A 16,362-nucleotide genomic window follows, 5' to 3' on the forward strand; every position below is an offset into this window, starting at 1 on the left:
GTGTGTGTGTGTGTGTGTGTGTGTGTGTATGTATGGTACTGGAGAATAAACTCAAGTAGGCAAGTGCTCTATCACTGAGTTACATCTCAGCCCTTTTTAAATTTTTATTTTGAGACAGTGTCTTGCTAAGCTACCCAGTCTGGCTTCCAACTTGCAATCCTCTTGCCTCAGTCTCCCAAGTAGCTGGGATTATAAGAATGAGTCACCATGCCTGGCAAGAGCTCAGTTTTTTTTTTATCTCTGATATAAACCATTTTCTATTTCAGTGTTTCTGGTGTCTCCTGTAATCTACATTGGTAGAAAGAGAATGTTTCAGTTACTCCAAGTAATTGGTTAAAAACAGGAAATAATAAAATGATATAATTACTGAAAGTATAAAAGCAGTCATACTGTGGCACAGATCTACAATTAAGTTCCTTTTTGGAGGACACACTCTTTATTTTTTCTTTGGATGATGTGAATCATTCACATGTTTACTTTTGGGAATCTGTCCTTTCATTTTAACAACATTTATTCTGAACATGTTAAAGTTTTTATTAATGTATCTTCTTTGTTCTACAATTTATATATATTAACATTTTGAGAAAAAGTACATAGCTTTGAATGACATGTTCATATATAGGCACAACACAGATTATCCAAAAATCCTCCCCTCTGACCTTTGGAGGAGGTCAGTTCAAAGCCAGTCATGGTACAGTTTTCAAGTTTCATCAGCAGTAAATTTGAAATTGATGAGATTGTTTTCTTCTGTGGTCAGAAGCCAATTAACTAATTTTCAGGATAAAATTATCTAGTTATCTACATAACTGGCCACGGAGAAGCAAACTACAGTTAGAAAAAGCACAGAAGGGCTGAGGATATGCCTTTCTCATTTTTTTAAATGCAGCTGTGGTACCAAATTACACTGGAAGGAACATGCTTTTCTGAGACATAAGTGCAGGCATGAGCCCATCTCACTGTTCCCTAAATACAATAAAACCTTTGATGGCAAGGTAGTGATACAGAAAGTGTACCTAACTGATAGGTATATCAAAAGATGAAAATGGCCGAGTGTGATGGTGCACACCTGTTATCCCAGCTTCTCAGGAAGCTGAGGTTAGAGGAACACAAGTTAGAGGCCAGCCTGAGCAATTCAGACAGACCCTGTCTCAAATAAATTTAAAAAATGACTGGGGATGTAGCTCAGTGGTAAACAACGCTGGGTTCAATACCAATACAACAAAAAAACAAAACCCTGGCCTTTCTTTAGCTGCCTGAAAGGAGTATGCAAAGCTTACACAGACTGACTTTATACTGAGGTATCTATGAAAGGGCTCAGGAATCTGTGCTGATATGGAGGACAGGCACCAAGCCTTGGTGACAGTCAAAACCCTTCATCTGAGCTAGTGTGCTCAGGATTCTAATATCATGCCCTTTTTGTTAAAGATGCCTGCAAACCATAGACAGAGGTTAAAGAAACAAATGAGTTTATTTTCCATCCTATGTTCTAAAAAAAAGATTAATGAGCAGCAGCATTTAATAGCTGATGCCACGGGTCTCAGACCAAGTCTCCCACTGGCATTCATTACTTTTCTCGAGTTTCTTTCGTTTTTTGCTAAGCAAACAAATTCTGAATAAATTGGCCAAACCTTCATTGTGTCCTTCTGTTTAACAGGTTAATAATTTCAAAGATCAGATATAACTGAGGAAGAAACTAGTTAGGCAGTTCTTTTCTGTCTACTATAATCAGTTCTTCTGAGATGAAGATAATATATCATATGTACAGATCACCTTTCTTCTGATAAGTTAGAAGTACCTTTTCTAATATTTAAATACCTAATTTTACAAATGCAGACCAACCAGTATGCCTGCTAAGTAATTTCTTTATGGTATGTTATGGTTTGGATGTGAAGTTTCCTACAAAAGCTCCTGTTAATGCAGAAATGTTCAGAAGTGAAGACTACATGAGCTATAACCTAATCAGCCATCCTAGTTTGAATGGACTGACTGGTGGTAATTGTAGGCAGGTAGGGCAGGGGAAGTGGGTCACTGGGGGGAGTGTCTTAGAAGGGCTCATCTGTGTGTGGCCTCTTCCTCCCCCTTTCTCTCTGCTTCCTAGCCTCAACAGAAGCTGAACAGCTTTCCTTTGCTGGGTCCTTTCCTATGATATTCTGTCTCATCTCCAGCCCAGAGCAATGGAGCTGGCTGTCTAGGACTGAGACCTATGAAACTGTGAGCCCCAAATAAATGTTTTCTCCTTTAAGTTGTTCTTGTTAAGTATTTTGTTCAGAGACATAAAAGCTGACTAAAGCATGTTAACAGTGAGTTTATGTGCAGAGAAACAGAGAACTCTGGTCTCTCTTTGCCAAATGCATGTTGTAATTATACTTTGAAGATAACACTGTCTTCGCAGATGTTGACTCCTTTACTTCCCCATACACAGTTTTGAAACATTTTGTTAGGAACACACGAAATGCATTCATAAGTCAATTAATCTTAGATTTTAGAGGTGTCTGGGCAATTTTTTTTTTTAAATTTGAACCTTGTCACTCTATTCCTAATTTTTTCCCATGTGAATTACACAATGATTTTCATTTATCAAGCTCATAAGTTTATAAGATCCCTTTGGTGATACCTTTTCGCCAAGCCTAATGCTGCCACATTTCAGAATGTTGATGTCATTTTTGCAGTCATCCATAAAACCACAGATTAAACGGTAATCACTGAAAATGATGGCTGTCATCTTGGTAATGTATTGGTGACACTGGTACTCAGTGATGTTGCCTCGGTGATCCACCAAGCAGGAAACCATGTAACCTTTTCCAACTGGTTCATCCGCACATTCTTTAATCTGTTCAAAAGAAAGTGGGAAAGTGGCTGATTTACACAAATATTCTGTGCTTGAGTCAAACAACTTTTTTTTTTCCAAAATTTTTTTAGTTTTTGATGGACCTTTATTTTATTCATTTATTTATATGGGGTGCTAAGAATCAAACCCAGTGTCTCACACACATGTGAGGCAAGCACTCTATTACTGAGACAACCCCAGCCCTGAATCAAATAACTTCTAAGAAAGAGACATTTGGTACTTTCCTATTGATTTCCTAACTTTTTAATTGGGAGAAAAAAGGAAAGCATTTAGAAATATATTCATTGGGGCTGGGGTTGTGGATCAGCAGTAGACTGGTTACCTACCACGTGCAAGGTGCTGGGTTCTATCCTCAGCATCACATAAAAATAAATAAATAAAGTAAAGGTAAAAGAATAATAATAATGTAGCTGGGTTCAGAGTTGCACATCTGTAATCCCAACTACTCAGGAGGCTGAGGCAGAAGGATCGTGAGTTCAAACCCAGTCTTAGCAACTTAGTGAGTCACTAAGCAACTCAGCGAGACCCTGCCTCTAATAAAATTAAAAAGGGCTGGGGAATGCAGCTTGGTGGTTAAATGCCCCTGGGTTCAATCTCTGGTACCAAAAAAAAAAAAAAAAAGTTTCATTCTGTGATATTATAACAGATACTTCCAAACTTATTCTAAGAGGCTAATAAGAGGCCAAAACTAGGCAAAGACACATCAAAGAAAGAAAACTTTAGACCAATATCTCTAATGAACACAGATGCAAAAATTCTGGCAAATCGAATACAAAAACATATCAAAAAGATAGTGCGCCATTATCAAGTGGAATTTATCCCAAGGATGTAAGGTTGGTTCAACATATGGAAATCAATAAATGTAGTTCATCACATCAATAGACTTAAAGATAAGAATCATATGATCATCTCAATAGATGCAGAAAAAGCATTTGACAAAATACAGCAGCCCTTCATGTTCAAAACACTAGAAATACTAGGGATAATAGAAGCACATCTCAACATCGTGAAAGTAATCTATGCTAAGCCCCAGGCCAACATCATTCTAAATGGAGAAAAATTGAAAGCATTCCCTCTAAAAACTGAAACAAGACAGGGATGCCCTCTTTTACCACTTCTATTTAACACAGTTCTTGAAACACTGGCCAGAGTAATTGGACAGATGAAAGAAATTAAAGGGATGTAGATAGGAAAAGATGACTCAAATTAGCACTATTTGCTGATGATATGATTCTATACCTAGAAGATCCAAAAAATTCCACCAGAAAACATTTAAAACTAGTAAATGAATTCAGCAAAATAGCAGGATATAAAATCTACACCCATAAATCAAAGGCATTTCTGTATATCAGTGACAAATCCTCTGAAAGGGAAATGAGGAAAACTACCCCATTTACAATAGCCTCAAAAAAATAAAATACTTGGGAATCAACCTAACAAAAGAGGTGAAAGACCACTACAATGAAAACTACAGAACATTAAAGAAAGAAATCAAAGAAAACCTTAGAAGATGGAACAATCTACCTTGCTCTTTGGATAGGCAGAATTAATATTGTCAAAATGACCATACTATCAAAAGCACTCTACAGATGTAATGCAATTCCAATCAAAATCCCAATGATATTACTCACAGAAATAGAAAACGCAGTCATGAAATCTGGAAAAATAAGAGACCCCAAGAATACCTAAAGCAATCCTTAGCAAGAAGAATAAAACACTATACGAGACCTTAAATTATACTACAGAGCTATAGTAACAAAAATGGCATGGTATTGGCACCAAAACAGACTTGTAGACCAATGGTACAGAATAAAAGACACAGAGACAAACCCACATAAATACAGTTATCTTATATTAGACAAAAGTGCCAAAAACATATATTGGAGAAAAGATAGCTTCTTCAATGAATGGTGCTGGGAAAACTGGATATCCAAATGCAACAAAATGAAATTAAACCCTATCTCTCTCACCATGCACAAAACTCAACTCAAAGTGGATCAAAGACCTAGAAATTAAACCAGAGACCCTGAACCTAATAGAAAAAGGTGACCCAAATCTATATCATGTCAGATTAGGCCCCAACTTCCTTTAACAAGACACCTATATCACAAGAAATAAAATCAAGAATCAATAAATGGGATGAATTCAAACTCAAAAGCTTCTTCTCAGCAAGAGAAACAATCAGTGAAGGGCTGGGGTTGTGGCTCAGTGACAGAGCTCTTGCCTCACATATGTGAGACACTGGGTTCAATTCTCAGCACCACATAAAAATGAATAAACAATTGGCTTTGAAGGAGACAGAGGGGCAGAATTCAGGAGGGTGAGAGAAGGTCAAAAAGACTTGGTTTTGAGGCTTTTCCAATTTACTTCAATTCAAAGTATTCACTGCCAAAGTATCATACATCAGAATACCATGTTCTGAGTCCCAATTGTCACCCACTATGTGTGGTATCTCAAAACATTTAAAATAAAACACCTTTATTCTGAGATGCAGGGACTATTAAAAAAATGAATAAACAAAAATAAAGATATTGTGCCCTTGTATAACTAACAACAACAAAACAAAAAACAAAAAAAACAAAAACAATCAGTAAAGTGCATAGAGAGCCTACAGAATGGGAGCAAATTTTTACCATATGCACATCAGATACAGCACTAATCTCTGGGATATATAAAGAACTAAAAAATCACAACAACAAAAAAAATCCAATCAATAAATGGGCCAAGGAACTGAACAGACCCTTCTCAGAAAATGACATACAATCAATCAACAAATGCATTAAAAAAATGTTCAACATCTCTCGCAATTAGAGAAATGCAAATCAAAACTACTCTATGATTTCATCTCACTCCAATCAGAATGGCAGCTATTAAGAATATAAACAGGGCTGGAGATGTGGCTCAAGTGGTAGCATGCTCGCCTAGCATGCATGAGGCACTGGGTTTGATTCTCAGCACCATGTAAAAATAAAATAAAGATATTGTATCCACCTAAAACTAAAAAATAAATATTTTTTAAAAAAGAATATAGGGCTGAGGATGTGGCTCAAGCGGTAGCGCGCTCGCCTGGCATGCGTGCGGCCCGGGTTCGATCCTCAGCACCACGTACAAAGATGTTGTGTCTGCCAAAAACTAAATAATAAATATTAAAAAAAAAAATTCTCTCTCTCTCTCCTCCCTCCCCCCCCCTAAAAAAAAAAAAGAATATAAACAACAATAAATGCTGGATGTGGGGGAAAAGGCACACTCTTACATTGCTGGTGGAACTGCAAATTGGTGCAACCAATCTGGAAAGCAGTATGGAGATTCCTTGGAAAACTGGGAATGGAATTACCATTTGACCCAGCTATCCCACTCCTTGGTTTATACCCAAAGGACTCAAAAACAGCATACTACAGTGACACAGCCACATCGATGTTTATAGCAGCACAATTCACAATAGCTAAATTGTGGATCCAACCTAGATACACTTCAGTAGTTGAATGGATAAAGAAACTGTGGTATTTATACACAATTTGGAATACTACTCAGCATTAAAAGAGAATAAAATCATGGCATCTGCAGGTAAATGGATGGAGTTGGAGCATATAATGCTAAGTAAAGTAATCTAATCCCAAAAACCAAATGCCGAATATCTTCTCTGGCATAGGATGCTGATTCATAATGCAGATGGAGGGGACCATGGGAAGAATAGACAAACTCTAGATAGGGCAAAGGGGAGGGAGGGAAAAGGAGGGGACAAGGGGGTAGGAAAAACGGTGGAATGAGATGGATATCATTACCCTAAGCACATGTATGAAAACACAAATTGTGTGACTCATACTTTGTTTTCAACCAGAGACATGAAAAAAATGTGCTCAAATATTTGTGTCATATGAATTGAACTGCATTCTGCTGTCATATATGACTAATTAGAATAAAAAAATTTTTAAAAAGAATAATGTGCCATTCTGTGATATTATAACAGATACGCTTTTTTTTTTTTTTTTTTTTTTTTTTGTCCATAGTTCTTGGCTTACAACTTCCTTCCCAAAGCAGGTCACAGAAATTAGAATTTCTCTTCCCCAAGTCAGGTCATAGAGTCTATAATCCTCCTGGTAAATTAAATTTTTAAATCCTTCCTTGTCCAGTACCAGGTTATAAGATCCTGTTCATTCCACAAGGGTGCTTCCCCATTCCCTAGAGGGAGGGAGGAAAGCTGCATGGAGAGGCCAAAAGAGTGCTAAAGTCCTTCAGCCCTTGCTGAGTTTCCTCACTCAGTTTGGCATCAGCTATGCAATGAAGTCTCCATAAAAGTCCTAAAGGAAAGGATTTAGAGAGCTTCCCAAGAACTAAACATGCAGAGGTTCCTGGAGTGTGAGGTGCCACCCCCCATACCTTGATGGATGCATCTCTTCATTGGATCCTTTGAAATAGCCTTTACAATAAATCAGTAAATGTGTTTCCAAAAGTTAAGTGAAACAAATTAATAGAACCTAAGGGGGTTGTGGAAACTCTGATTTATAACTGTTCATTCAGAAGCAGGTAAAACCACCTGGTGCTTGTGACCTAAAGGGGTGGGGACATCTTAGGAAATGAGCCTCAACCTGTAAGATCTGACAGTTTGCAGGTAGATAATGTCAGAACTGAATTGAATTAGAAGACATTAGGCTGGTGTCCCTGCAAACAGCTCACTCACTAGTGGGCAAGTCCCCACACATCTAATGTCAGAAGTGTTCTGTGTTGACTATGGTATAATAGCAGAAGAGACATAGACGTTGTTTTTTATAGACATTCATGGCTACCCAGATTATTGTGCCTTTTAAGAAATACATGATTAATGTGTTCTGTAAGAAAATACAATCATACCCAAACACTTAGGTAGAATCCATTTCTAAATGGAGTAAGAAGAGATGCTAACATCTATAACTTCCAAGTAGAGAAGTCCTTTTAACTATGTGCAGAATGTAGTAGGCAGTGAGGAGATGAATCAAAGGAGCAGGTCAGGAAAACAGAGGTAGAACTGGAAGTCTAGCTATGTGTCCAAGCCAAGCTACACAGCAAACTACTGTCATTAGGTAAGTCTAATGACCACAGGAAGAGATTCTGTTGAAATTTATTCTAGGGATATTGCTGAAGAAGAAAAGCATACTTTGCTTCAAGTTAATATGTTAGAATCTACCAAACCTTTTTGTATTTAGGACAACTACTATTACAGCAATGATTAGCATTTCATTATAGAATTTCTGGTTTCCCCAACCCATTTATTCCTTCCTTTTGTTATACTAGGTTACCATATCTGTGCTAAATTTAAATCAAGATATAGTAATTCTTTTTTTTAAATTTTTTGCAATTGTAGATAGACTTTATTTATTTTATGTGGTGCTGAGGATCGAACCCAATGCCTCACATGTGTGAGGCAGGCACTCTGTCACTGAGCCACAACCCCAATCCCTAATATTAATTCTTTTTTGTGGGGAGCCATTCTGACACATGATTGGGTGACTCCCGTTAAGGGCCTGAGGCGCTCTGGCTGTGTCGGAGCTTTCCCGACCCTTTCCTGATGAGAGAGCCCATCCGTGTGGGGGTGTGCGTGACCACTGACCCCGGAGACCCAATCACTGACCCTGACCTTGGAGTGCAGCCCCCCCTCAACCTTCATTGGATGGAATTCTCCCCTGAATCTCTTGTTCCCCAAATAAAAGGCTCTCTCTCTCTCCTGCTAGCCCAGAGTAATCCTCGCTGCCCTGCTGGGCGGTTGGAGGCGGGAACCAGGGAGGTGAGCCTTCTCGGACCTAGCAATATAAATAAGGTACTGTCTGTGTGTTTTATTTCGATCTCTTCTAACTAACTTTATGCCTAGAACCTCATTAATGAAACCACTGCGCAGGCCGCGTGGTAGACTTTTTTTTTTTAATATTTATTTATTTATTTATTTAGTTTTCAGCGGACACAACATCCTTGTTTGTATGTGGTGTTGAGGATCGAACCTGGGCCGCACGCATGCCAGGCAAGTGCGCTACCACTTGAGCCACATCCCCAGCCCCCCTAATGTTAATTCTTGATAACATTTAATATGCTCTGCATTAACTATGGATTTGGACACATATTTCTGAACTTAGTAGAATACAAGTTTATCTGTTGTGGTCTAGAACAGAAACATGTTTAAAACAATGTTCAAGTCGGGTATAGTAGTACATGTCTGTAATCCCAGAAACTGAGGCAGGAGGATTGAAAGTTTGAAGCTAGGCTTAGCAATTTAGTGAGAATCTATATCAAAATTTAAAAAATAAAAAGAGCTGGTCTGTAGCTCAGATGAAAAGTACCCCTGGGTTAAATTTCCAGGACCTAAATAAATAAATAAGAAACAAATTTTGCTGTGCATGCGTGCCTGTAACCCCAGCAGCTCAGGAAGGGGAGGCAGGAGGATCACAAGTTCAAAGCCAGCCTCAGCAACTTAACAAGACTGTAAGAACCTAGTGAGACTCTGTCTTAAAATAAAAAATAAAAAAGGCTGGAGATGTGGTGTGGTTGTTAAGCACCCCTGGGTTCAATCCCTAGTACCAAAAAAAAAAAAAAAAAAAAAAAAGCAACAGAATATTCTGGAATTTTAGTAATCAGTTGCACACTGGCTTGAAGGGCAGCAGAAATCTTCAGTAGTTAAGATGGATGATTCCTAAAAGCAGGGTCATGAGTATATTTCCAATCAAAGGGTTTGGTTTTGGAGGGTACTGGGGATTGAACCCAGGAGTGCTTAAACTTCCAGCCCTTTTAATTTTGTCTCAGTCTCCTGAGTCACTTGAATTACGGCATGGCTGGAGTTATGGCTCAGTGGTAGTGCTTGCCTATCATGCAAGAAGCCCTGGATTCAATCCCCAGCACCACCAAAAAATAAAAATAAAATAAAAAATTACCCAAATACAAAAAAGATACTCAAATACCACAATTTTCATTAATATCATTAAAAAGTTTCCCTTAGTATCTGTACATTAATTTTTTCTTTATACTCAGTATCAATTTCTAAATATATAAACATTGATACCTTTAACCTTTATAGCACTAGCTCCTTACTGAAGCTTATACTTCTGTGGTTCAATTGATCCAAATGCAGAGCCAAAGCACTGAGGAGTGTGAAGCTTCCAGGGGTGTGGATTGGCCTCTGGTCTGGCAGATTGTAACAGGTGTGGTAGCAGCACTGATAACCTCAGCAGTGGCTCTGGATAGTTGGGACTGAGAGAACCTGATCTTGAAAAGAAGTTTAATTACACCCCGCTTCCTATCTCTGAATCAAGTCAGTTGTCAATTTCCAAGAAAGATAAAAATAACCAAGTCTTCTTAAAGACTGTTTTGGTCAACAGATATAATTTTCTCTTCTGAGTCATTTAATATTTATGAAATTATTTTAAAACCTACCTCTGATATGGTTGATTTGCAAACCTCTCTGGCCACAGACTCAAACTTGGGATCAGTAGTCAGGTTCAGCTTGTAATTCCACAATAACTAGGTTCAAGGGGAAAAAACGAAACAGGGGAGAAACAAAGAAAAAAATCCTCTAGTTAGAATATTATGAAATTTATCATTAGAGGTTAAATTATGTTAATTATACTGTCAAATAAAAACATTTATGCATCAAGTAACAAAAAGTAAGACAAAATACCATCACATTTATAGATAAGAGGAAGAAAACATGCAGACAAAACAAAAGCAGTACCATTCAGACATTTTTTTCCAATTTTACTAAACATTTTTTTAAAAAAAACTATAAGTTAAAAATCATTTAGTGTCAAGAAAAAACTTAAATATTAAAATTCCCGGGCTGGGGTTGTGGCTCAGTGGTAGAGTGCTTGCTTAGCATGTGCAAGGCACTGGGTTCGATTCTCAGCACCACATATAAATAAATGAACGAAATAAAGATCCATCAACATTAAAAAAAAAAGTTATATTTCTAAAATAAAAATAAATTAAAAAAAATAAAATTCCCAATGAAGTTTTCAGAGACAAAATAAACAGGTTGTGTAGGCTAAATTTGCTTAAACCAAAAAGTCTAACTCAGATACTCAGATGAGGTGGGTTTTGTCTCAGATTTCACAAGCAACAATACTTTCATAGATCAATCTTATAAAGGAGAACTGCCCAGGATCTAGTTTCTAGGCTTATCTATCTAATTCCTTTAAAATTCTTGACTTGAAGCTGGGGATGTAGCTCAGTGCCGCCACTTACCTAGCATGCTCTAGGCCCTGGGTTTGATTTCCAGCACTGCTTGCCGCCCCCCCGCACCCAAGCCAAGATCAAAATACCTTATTTTATACACACACATACACACACTTTATAAAATTAAAGCCATTATTATTCCCAGGTGAGGGCTGAATACTATTTTATCTTTGAAGCTTCAGTTAAATAATTTCAATAAATTACCCTTAAAAGTACTTAAAAGTAGCAAAAATGAGCCTTCGAACTGCTCAGAGCAAAGAATGAAGGCTTTGGATGATGCAGAACATGAAAAGGTTTTTTTTTTTTTTTTGGAAGGGGGTCCATTTCTTTCTCTCTGACTGCTATACTCCAGGTATAAACAGTCCAGGTAAAAACAGTCATTTACTGAATCAAACATTCTCTTAGCACTTTCTTTGTGCCACACACAGGAGCTTCACAGGCCACTGGAGAAAACAGAAGCGTTACAAAGAGTCCATACTAGGTTCAGGCACTAAGCCAGAGATGGGGGAATAAAGCAGAAGGAAAAAGACTCACACTGGATGGTGGTGGCTAAGGTCAATGGCAGAAGTGATTAACCAGGTGCCACAGCAAGACAGGGGAGGAGTGCCCCAGATGGAGGTGGAATGAGGGCTTTGGTCAGGGAAAGTTTACTGGAGAAAATGCTATCTAAGATGAAGAGAAACCTCAAAGGTCAGAAGTAGTCAGCCAGATTAAATGGTAGGGAGAAGTCTGTTTTAAATAAATGAAGCTGCATGCATGGGAACAGGGCATGTTAGAGGAATTCAAAGTCCAAGGGAGGATGACTCAGGAGACACAAGCCAGATAAGAAAGCCCTGTAAACTATACCTGACCTTCAGCCCCAAAGTAAGGGTAGTCACTGAAGGGAAAATAAGGTGGTGGTATGATCAGGGCTGTTCTTTAAAAGTAGAACAGAGGCATATATGAACTGCACTAAGCACAACACAGAAGCAAGCAGTTAAATCAGTATAAGCACTGAAGAAGATCTGGTAAAGAAGTACATAAGTCACGGAGGGCCTGGGTAGGAATTCCACTAGACTGCGGAACGCTCTGTGGAGGGAAGGAGGTGGCCCAGTGGACCGACTGGTGGTGGTTTCTAGGTCATTCCTCCAGTGGCCAAGTGTTCTAGAGCCAACAGTTCTACTGCAAATAATGTGAACGAAAGAGAAGGGTGTCCTGTGTCCTCGCTCTTCTTCCTTTTGTACAGACCCACAGACTAATACCCCACAGGTTAAACGCAGGTCACATTTTGCCTTCTGCATTAGCCCATTTCCAAAACTAAAGTTAAATTTTACGGGCCAGGATGTAGCTGTGTGGTAGAGTACATGTTGCTCGAAGCCATGGGTTTAATCCCCACCACCAGAAGGAGGAAGTTCGGAGCTTTACTATTAAAGTTAAAAAACGGAGAAGGGGGCTGGGGTTATAGCTCAGCAGCAGAGCGCTTGACTTGCACATCTGGGGCACTGGGTTCGATCCTCAGCACCACATAAAAATAAATAAAGATATTGTGTCCATATAAAAAAAATCTTTAGGGCTGGGGGTGTGGCTCAAGCGGTAGCGCGCTAGCCTGGCATGCGTGAGGCCCGGGTTCGATCCTCAGCACCACATACCAACAAAGATGTTGTGTCCGCCAAGAACTAAAAATAAATATTGAAAATTCATTCTCTCTCTCTCTCTCTCTCTCTCCCCTCTCTCACTCTCTCTTTAAAAAAAAATCTTAAAAAAAACAGGGAGGGAGGGGAAAGTGCTGGGAAATGTTATTGGGCAAACTGTATTGTTATATCGTGTGCATGACGAATATATAATAGCAAATCCCATCAATATGTACAACTATAATGCAGTAATAAAAATGTAAAAAATAAAACAATGACATTAAAAAAAAAGAAGTACGTAAGTGGGGTTTCTTCTCTTTCCCCCTCCAAAAATACAACGGAAAGCTCTAATCACCCAACTACTAGCAGTAAGCTCAGCCACAGGAGGACAAAAGGAGGAAGAGTCAAACTGGAAAGAAAATAGGCAATAAAAATACAGTGTGATAAATATGATAGCAGAAACATGCAGAGGACATTATGGGAATACAAAGGAAGAACACAGCCCAGTGAGTATTGGAGAAGCAGGTAGAGGTGGCAGTGGTCAAATTATCCTGGGGTCATTCCACAAGGATTAGAAGGAATTCTGCCAGATGAACTGAGGGAGACTGGGATACCAGGTATGCAAAGGTAAGGAAGACAGAAGGGTGAGGGTAAATCATGGGAACCTATGTGGTTTGGATGGATTGGAGTTGAGGGTATTGAAGATGAGGGGTAGAGGAGCAGGGTCAGATCACACTGAGTTCTGCAGTTCATACTAAGGATTTTTTTAAAAAATGTTTATTTATTTTTTTAGTTGTAGCTGCACACAATACTCTTATTTCATTTATTTTTATGTGGTGCTGAGGATCGAACCAGGTCCTCGAATGTATTAGCTAAACTTTTTACTGCTGAACCACAATCCCAGCCCCCATACTAAGGATTTTGAAGTTTATCTAAAAGGAAACAGGAAGCTAGTAGATAATTTTAACCACAGAACTCAGAGATCAACTCTGATTACAGTGTGGAGAAGGGTAAGATTGGGGAAGGTTAATAGATCACTTAAGAGGCAAGAACTGATTTGGATGAGAGAAAATGAGATATACTCGAGATAAGGAGAATAAAGTACAAGACTATTTCTTTTGTGTGTGTGAGGGGGTGAAGGATAATTCTTTCTCCATAGTCAAATTCCCTGAAAGTATAGTCTATAGTTCATTTTATCTACTTCCTCTTTCATTCACCCTCAGAAATTTCAAGTGAATGCTACCTGTTTAGTCAAATAGTTCTATAAAGATAGTTTAAAAACCAAAACAGGGCTGGAATCAAACCCAGAGCTTCTTGGGTACTACAAAAATAAATAAATAAAATAACAAAATCAAATATATAAAAATCAAAACAAGCAGTTACTGAAAAGTCCCTTTTTAAACTCCTCCCTAGAGGAGTTTTTGCCTTTTCTTATAATTATCTCTATATCTGTAAACTAGTGCTTATACTGCTATTTCTTAATTTGTCAGTTTTAGGTATTCTATAATTTATACTATAGATGAAGAATGAACTCTCATGCCCTTCTTCCTGATTCCAGTCCTCTCAACATAGTTAAGTCATAACATCAGATACTCAAAATTTTAATTATATAAGAACTTTTATGTGTATGTGTGTACACACACACACACACACACACACACACACACACACAGAGCAATGTAAATATTGTATTTCTTCTCCTATACAACTTTTAGTCTGTCCTACAGTTAACTGTCATTTACTTCATAGGCCTATTTTTCAACATACTCATTACTAATTAATCCTACTTAGTCTCTTTACCAGAAATGTGCTTCTTCTCTCAAAATATTCAAAGCTATCAGTAATCTACCAGGTGAGACATTCTTCAGCAGTTTTCTGTCTCACTCAAGCAGGTCTGGCAGCTCCCTAGGCTTCTGAACAGGTGTCCCCCTTCACCAGTTTCCTTAGGATGTCCTTTGCTCTTGTCTTGTGCTGAGTCATTAGTTACTGGGTTCTTTATTTTTCTGTCTTGTGTATCCCCTTAGTTTGTACAGTAGCTTTTTGAAAAATACACAGGTCATAAATGTTTTAAAAACTGCAGGTCTGGAGTATCTTTATTGTATATTACTTTGAATGAACACTATTCCTCATTCTTTCAAAGGCATTGGTCCACTATCTCCTAGCTTCTAAGAAGTATAGAATTCAAATCTATGTATTTTGATTATGACTTGTTTATTTTTTCCTCTCTGAAAGGTTTTGTATCTCCCCCACCCGGCCCCTTCAAATTCTGATGTCTCACTGACATGTTCCATGCTGTGGACTATCTTTCCACCTATGGCACTGGGTATTTGGTGAAGTCTTTGAATTTAGAAATGCATATCCTCAGTTCCTACAAGTTTCTTCCCTCCCCCTCCCCCAAGTGCCTACTATATGCCAAGTACTGTTTAAGGCAGCAATGAGCAAAAAAATGTGAAGATTCTCTGCTTTTAAGGAGTTTACCTTCTATGAAGAAAGAAATAATATGCAAATAATCAAAAGAATATGTCAGGTGATACACTAGGGTAGAAGGAAGGATTGGTGCTATTTTATATAAGGAAGGAATGTGAGTATCCACAGAAGGTGAAATATTCTATTTTATCTATTTATTTACTTCTGTAGTACTAGGGGTTGAACCCAGGGCCCAGCATATGCTAGCAAGTTCTCTACCACTGAGCTACATACATTCCAAGGCCTCACCCCCTTTTTTTGGTCACCAGAGATTGAACTCAGGAATACTTAACCACTGAGTGACTTCCTCAGCCCTTTTTTTATATTTTATTAGAGACACGGTCTCACTTAGTTGCGTAGGGCCTCATTAAGTTGCTGAGGCTGGCTTTGAACTCTCGGCCTCCTGCCTTAGCCTCCTGAGCTGCTGGGATTATAGGCGTGTGCCACTGCATCCAGTCAGTGCCCAGGCTGGTCTCAAACTTGAGGTCCTTCTGCCTCAGCCTCCCAATATCTTTTTAACAAAGCTGTGAGTATAGCTTCCAAGGTCCCTACAAGGATATACCCAAGTACAAGACTCTCTACATTCGGGAAGTTCAAAGTATGGTGTTCCTACCAGCTGGATCATTTTTATCATAAGCAATGCTACCCAGAAACTTAATTAAAATTTTACTTTTATCAGTTAAGAGGGGATTTGAGCTAAGAAATGAGCAGATTTCAATTCTCATGAAGACGAGGAAAAAATTTTGCTCAACCTTCACTCACAGGGTTGTCATGAGCTGCTATAAATGTTCTTGTAAATGCCTCTTTGGAGATACATATACATATACATATATACATATATATATATACATATATATATATATATATATGCATTCCTGTTGGATAAATACCTAGAAATAAAATGACTACATCATATATTATGTTTATGTTCCATTCTTGTAAATAATGCCAAACAGCTTTGAAAGTAGTTGTACTAATTTACATTATCATTATCAGTATATGAAAGGCACCTAGTTCCACATTCTGACACATACTTGGTATTGTCAGTCTTTTCAATTTTTATAATTCTAGTGGTGTAGGTACCTGATCACTAATGAGGCTGAACACCTTTTCCATGTTTATGTCAATCAGAAGTCATCTTTGAGACATGGATGTTCAAGCTTTTTTAAAAAAAAATTTTGTTGTTGTTGATAGACCTTTATTTATTTATACGTGGTGCTGATAAACCCAGTGCCTCACACATGCCAG

The 16,362-nt window shown here is 38.2% G+C and overlaps 1 protein-coding gene across 1 annotated transcript in view; it reads right to left on the reverse strand.

The window, feature by feature from the left end:
- GLG1 (golgi glycoprotein 1) overlaps positions 1-16,362 on the reverse strand; it is a 121,806-nt gene that overhangs the window by 44,307 nt on the left and 61,137 nt on the right. The window contains exons 3-4 of the mRNA XM_081275015.1: positions 10,241-10,327; positions 2,615-2,830 (exon numbers count right to left, since the gene is read on the reverse strand). Of these exons, the coding sequence (XP_081131141.1) occupies positions 2,615-2,830; positions 10,241-10,327 (303 nt within the window). The remainder of the gene's footprint in view (positions 1-2,614; positions 2,831-10,240; positions 10,328-16,362) is intronic.

This window comes from Spermophilus citellus, assembly GCF_964194105.1.
Source record: "Spermophilus citellus genome assembly, chromosome: 18".
NCBI lineage: Eukaryota > Metazoa > Chordata > Mammalia > Rodentia > Sciuridae > Spermophilus > Spermophilus citellus.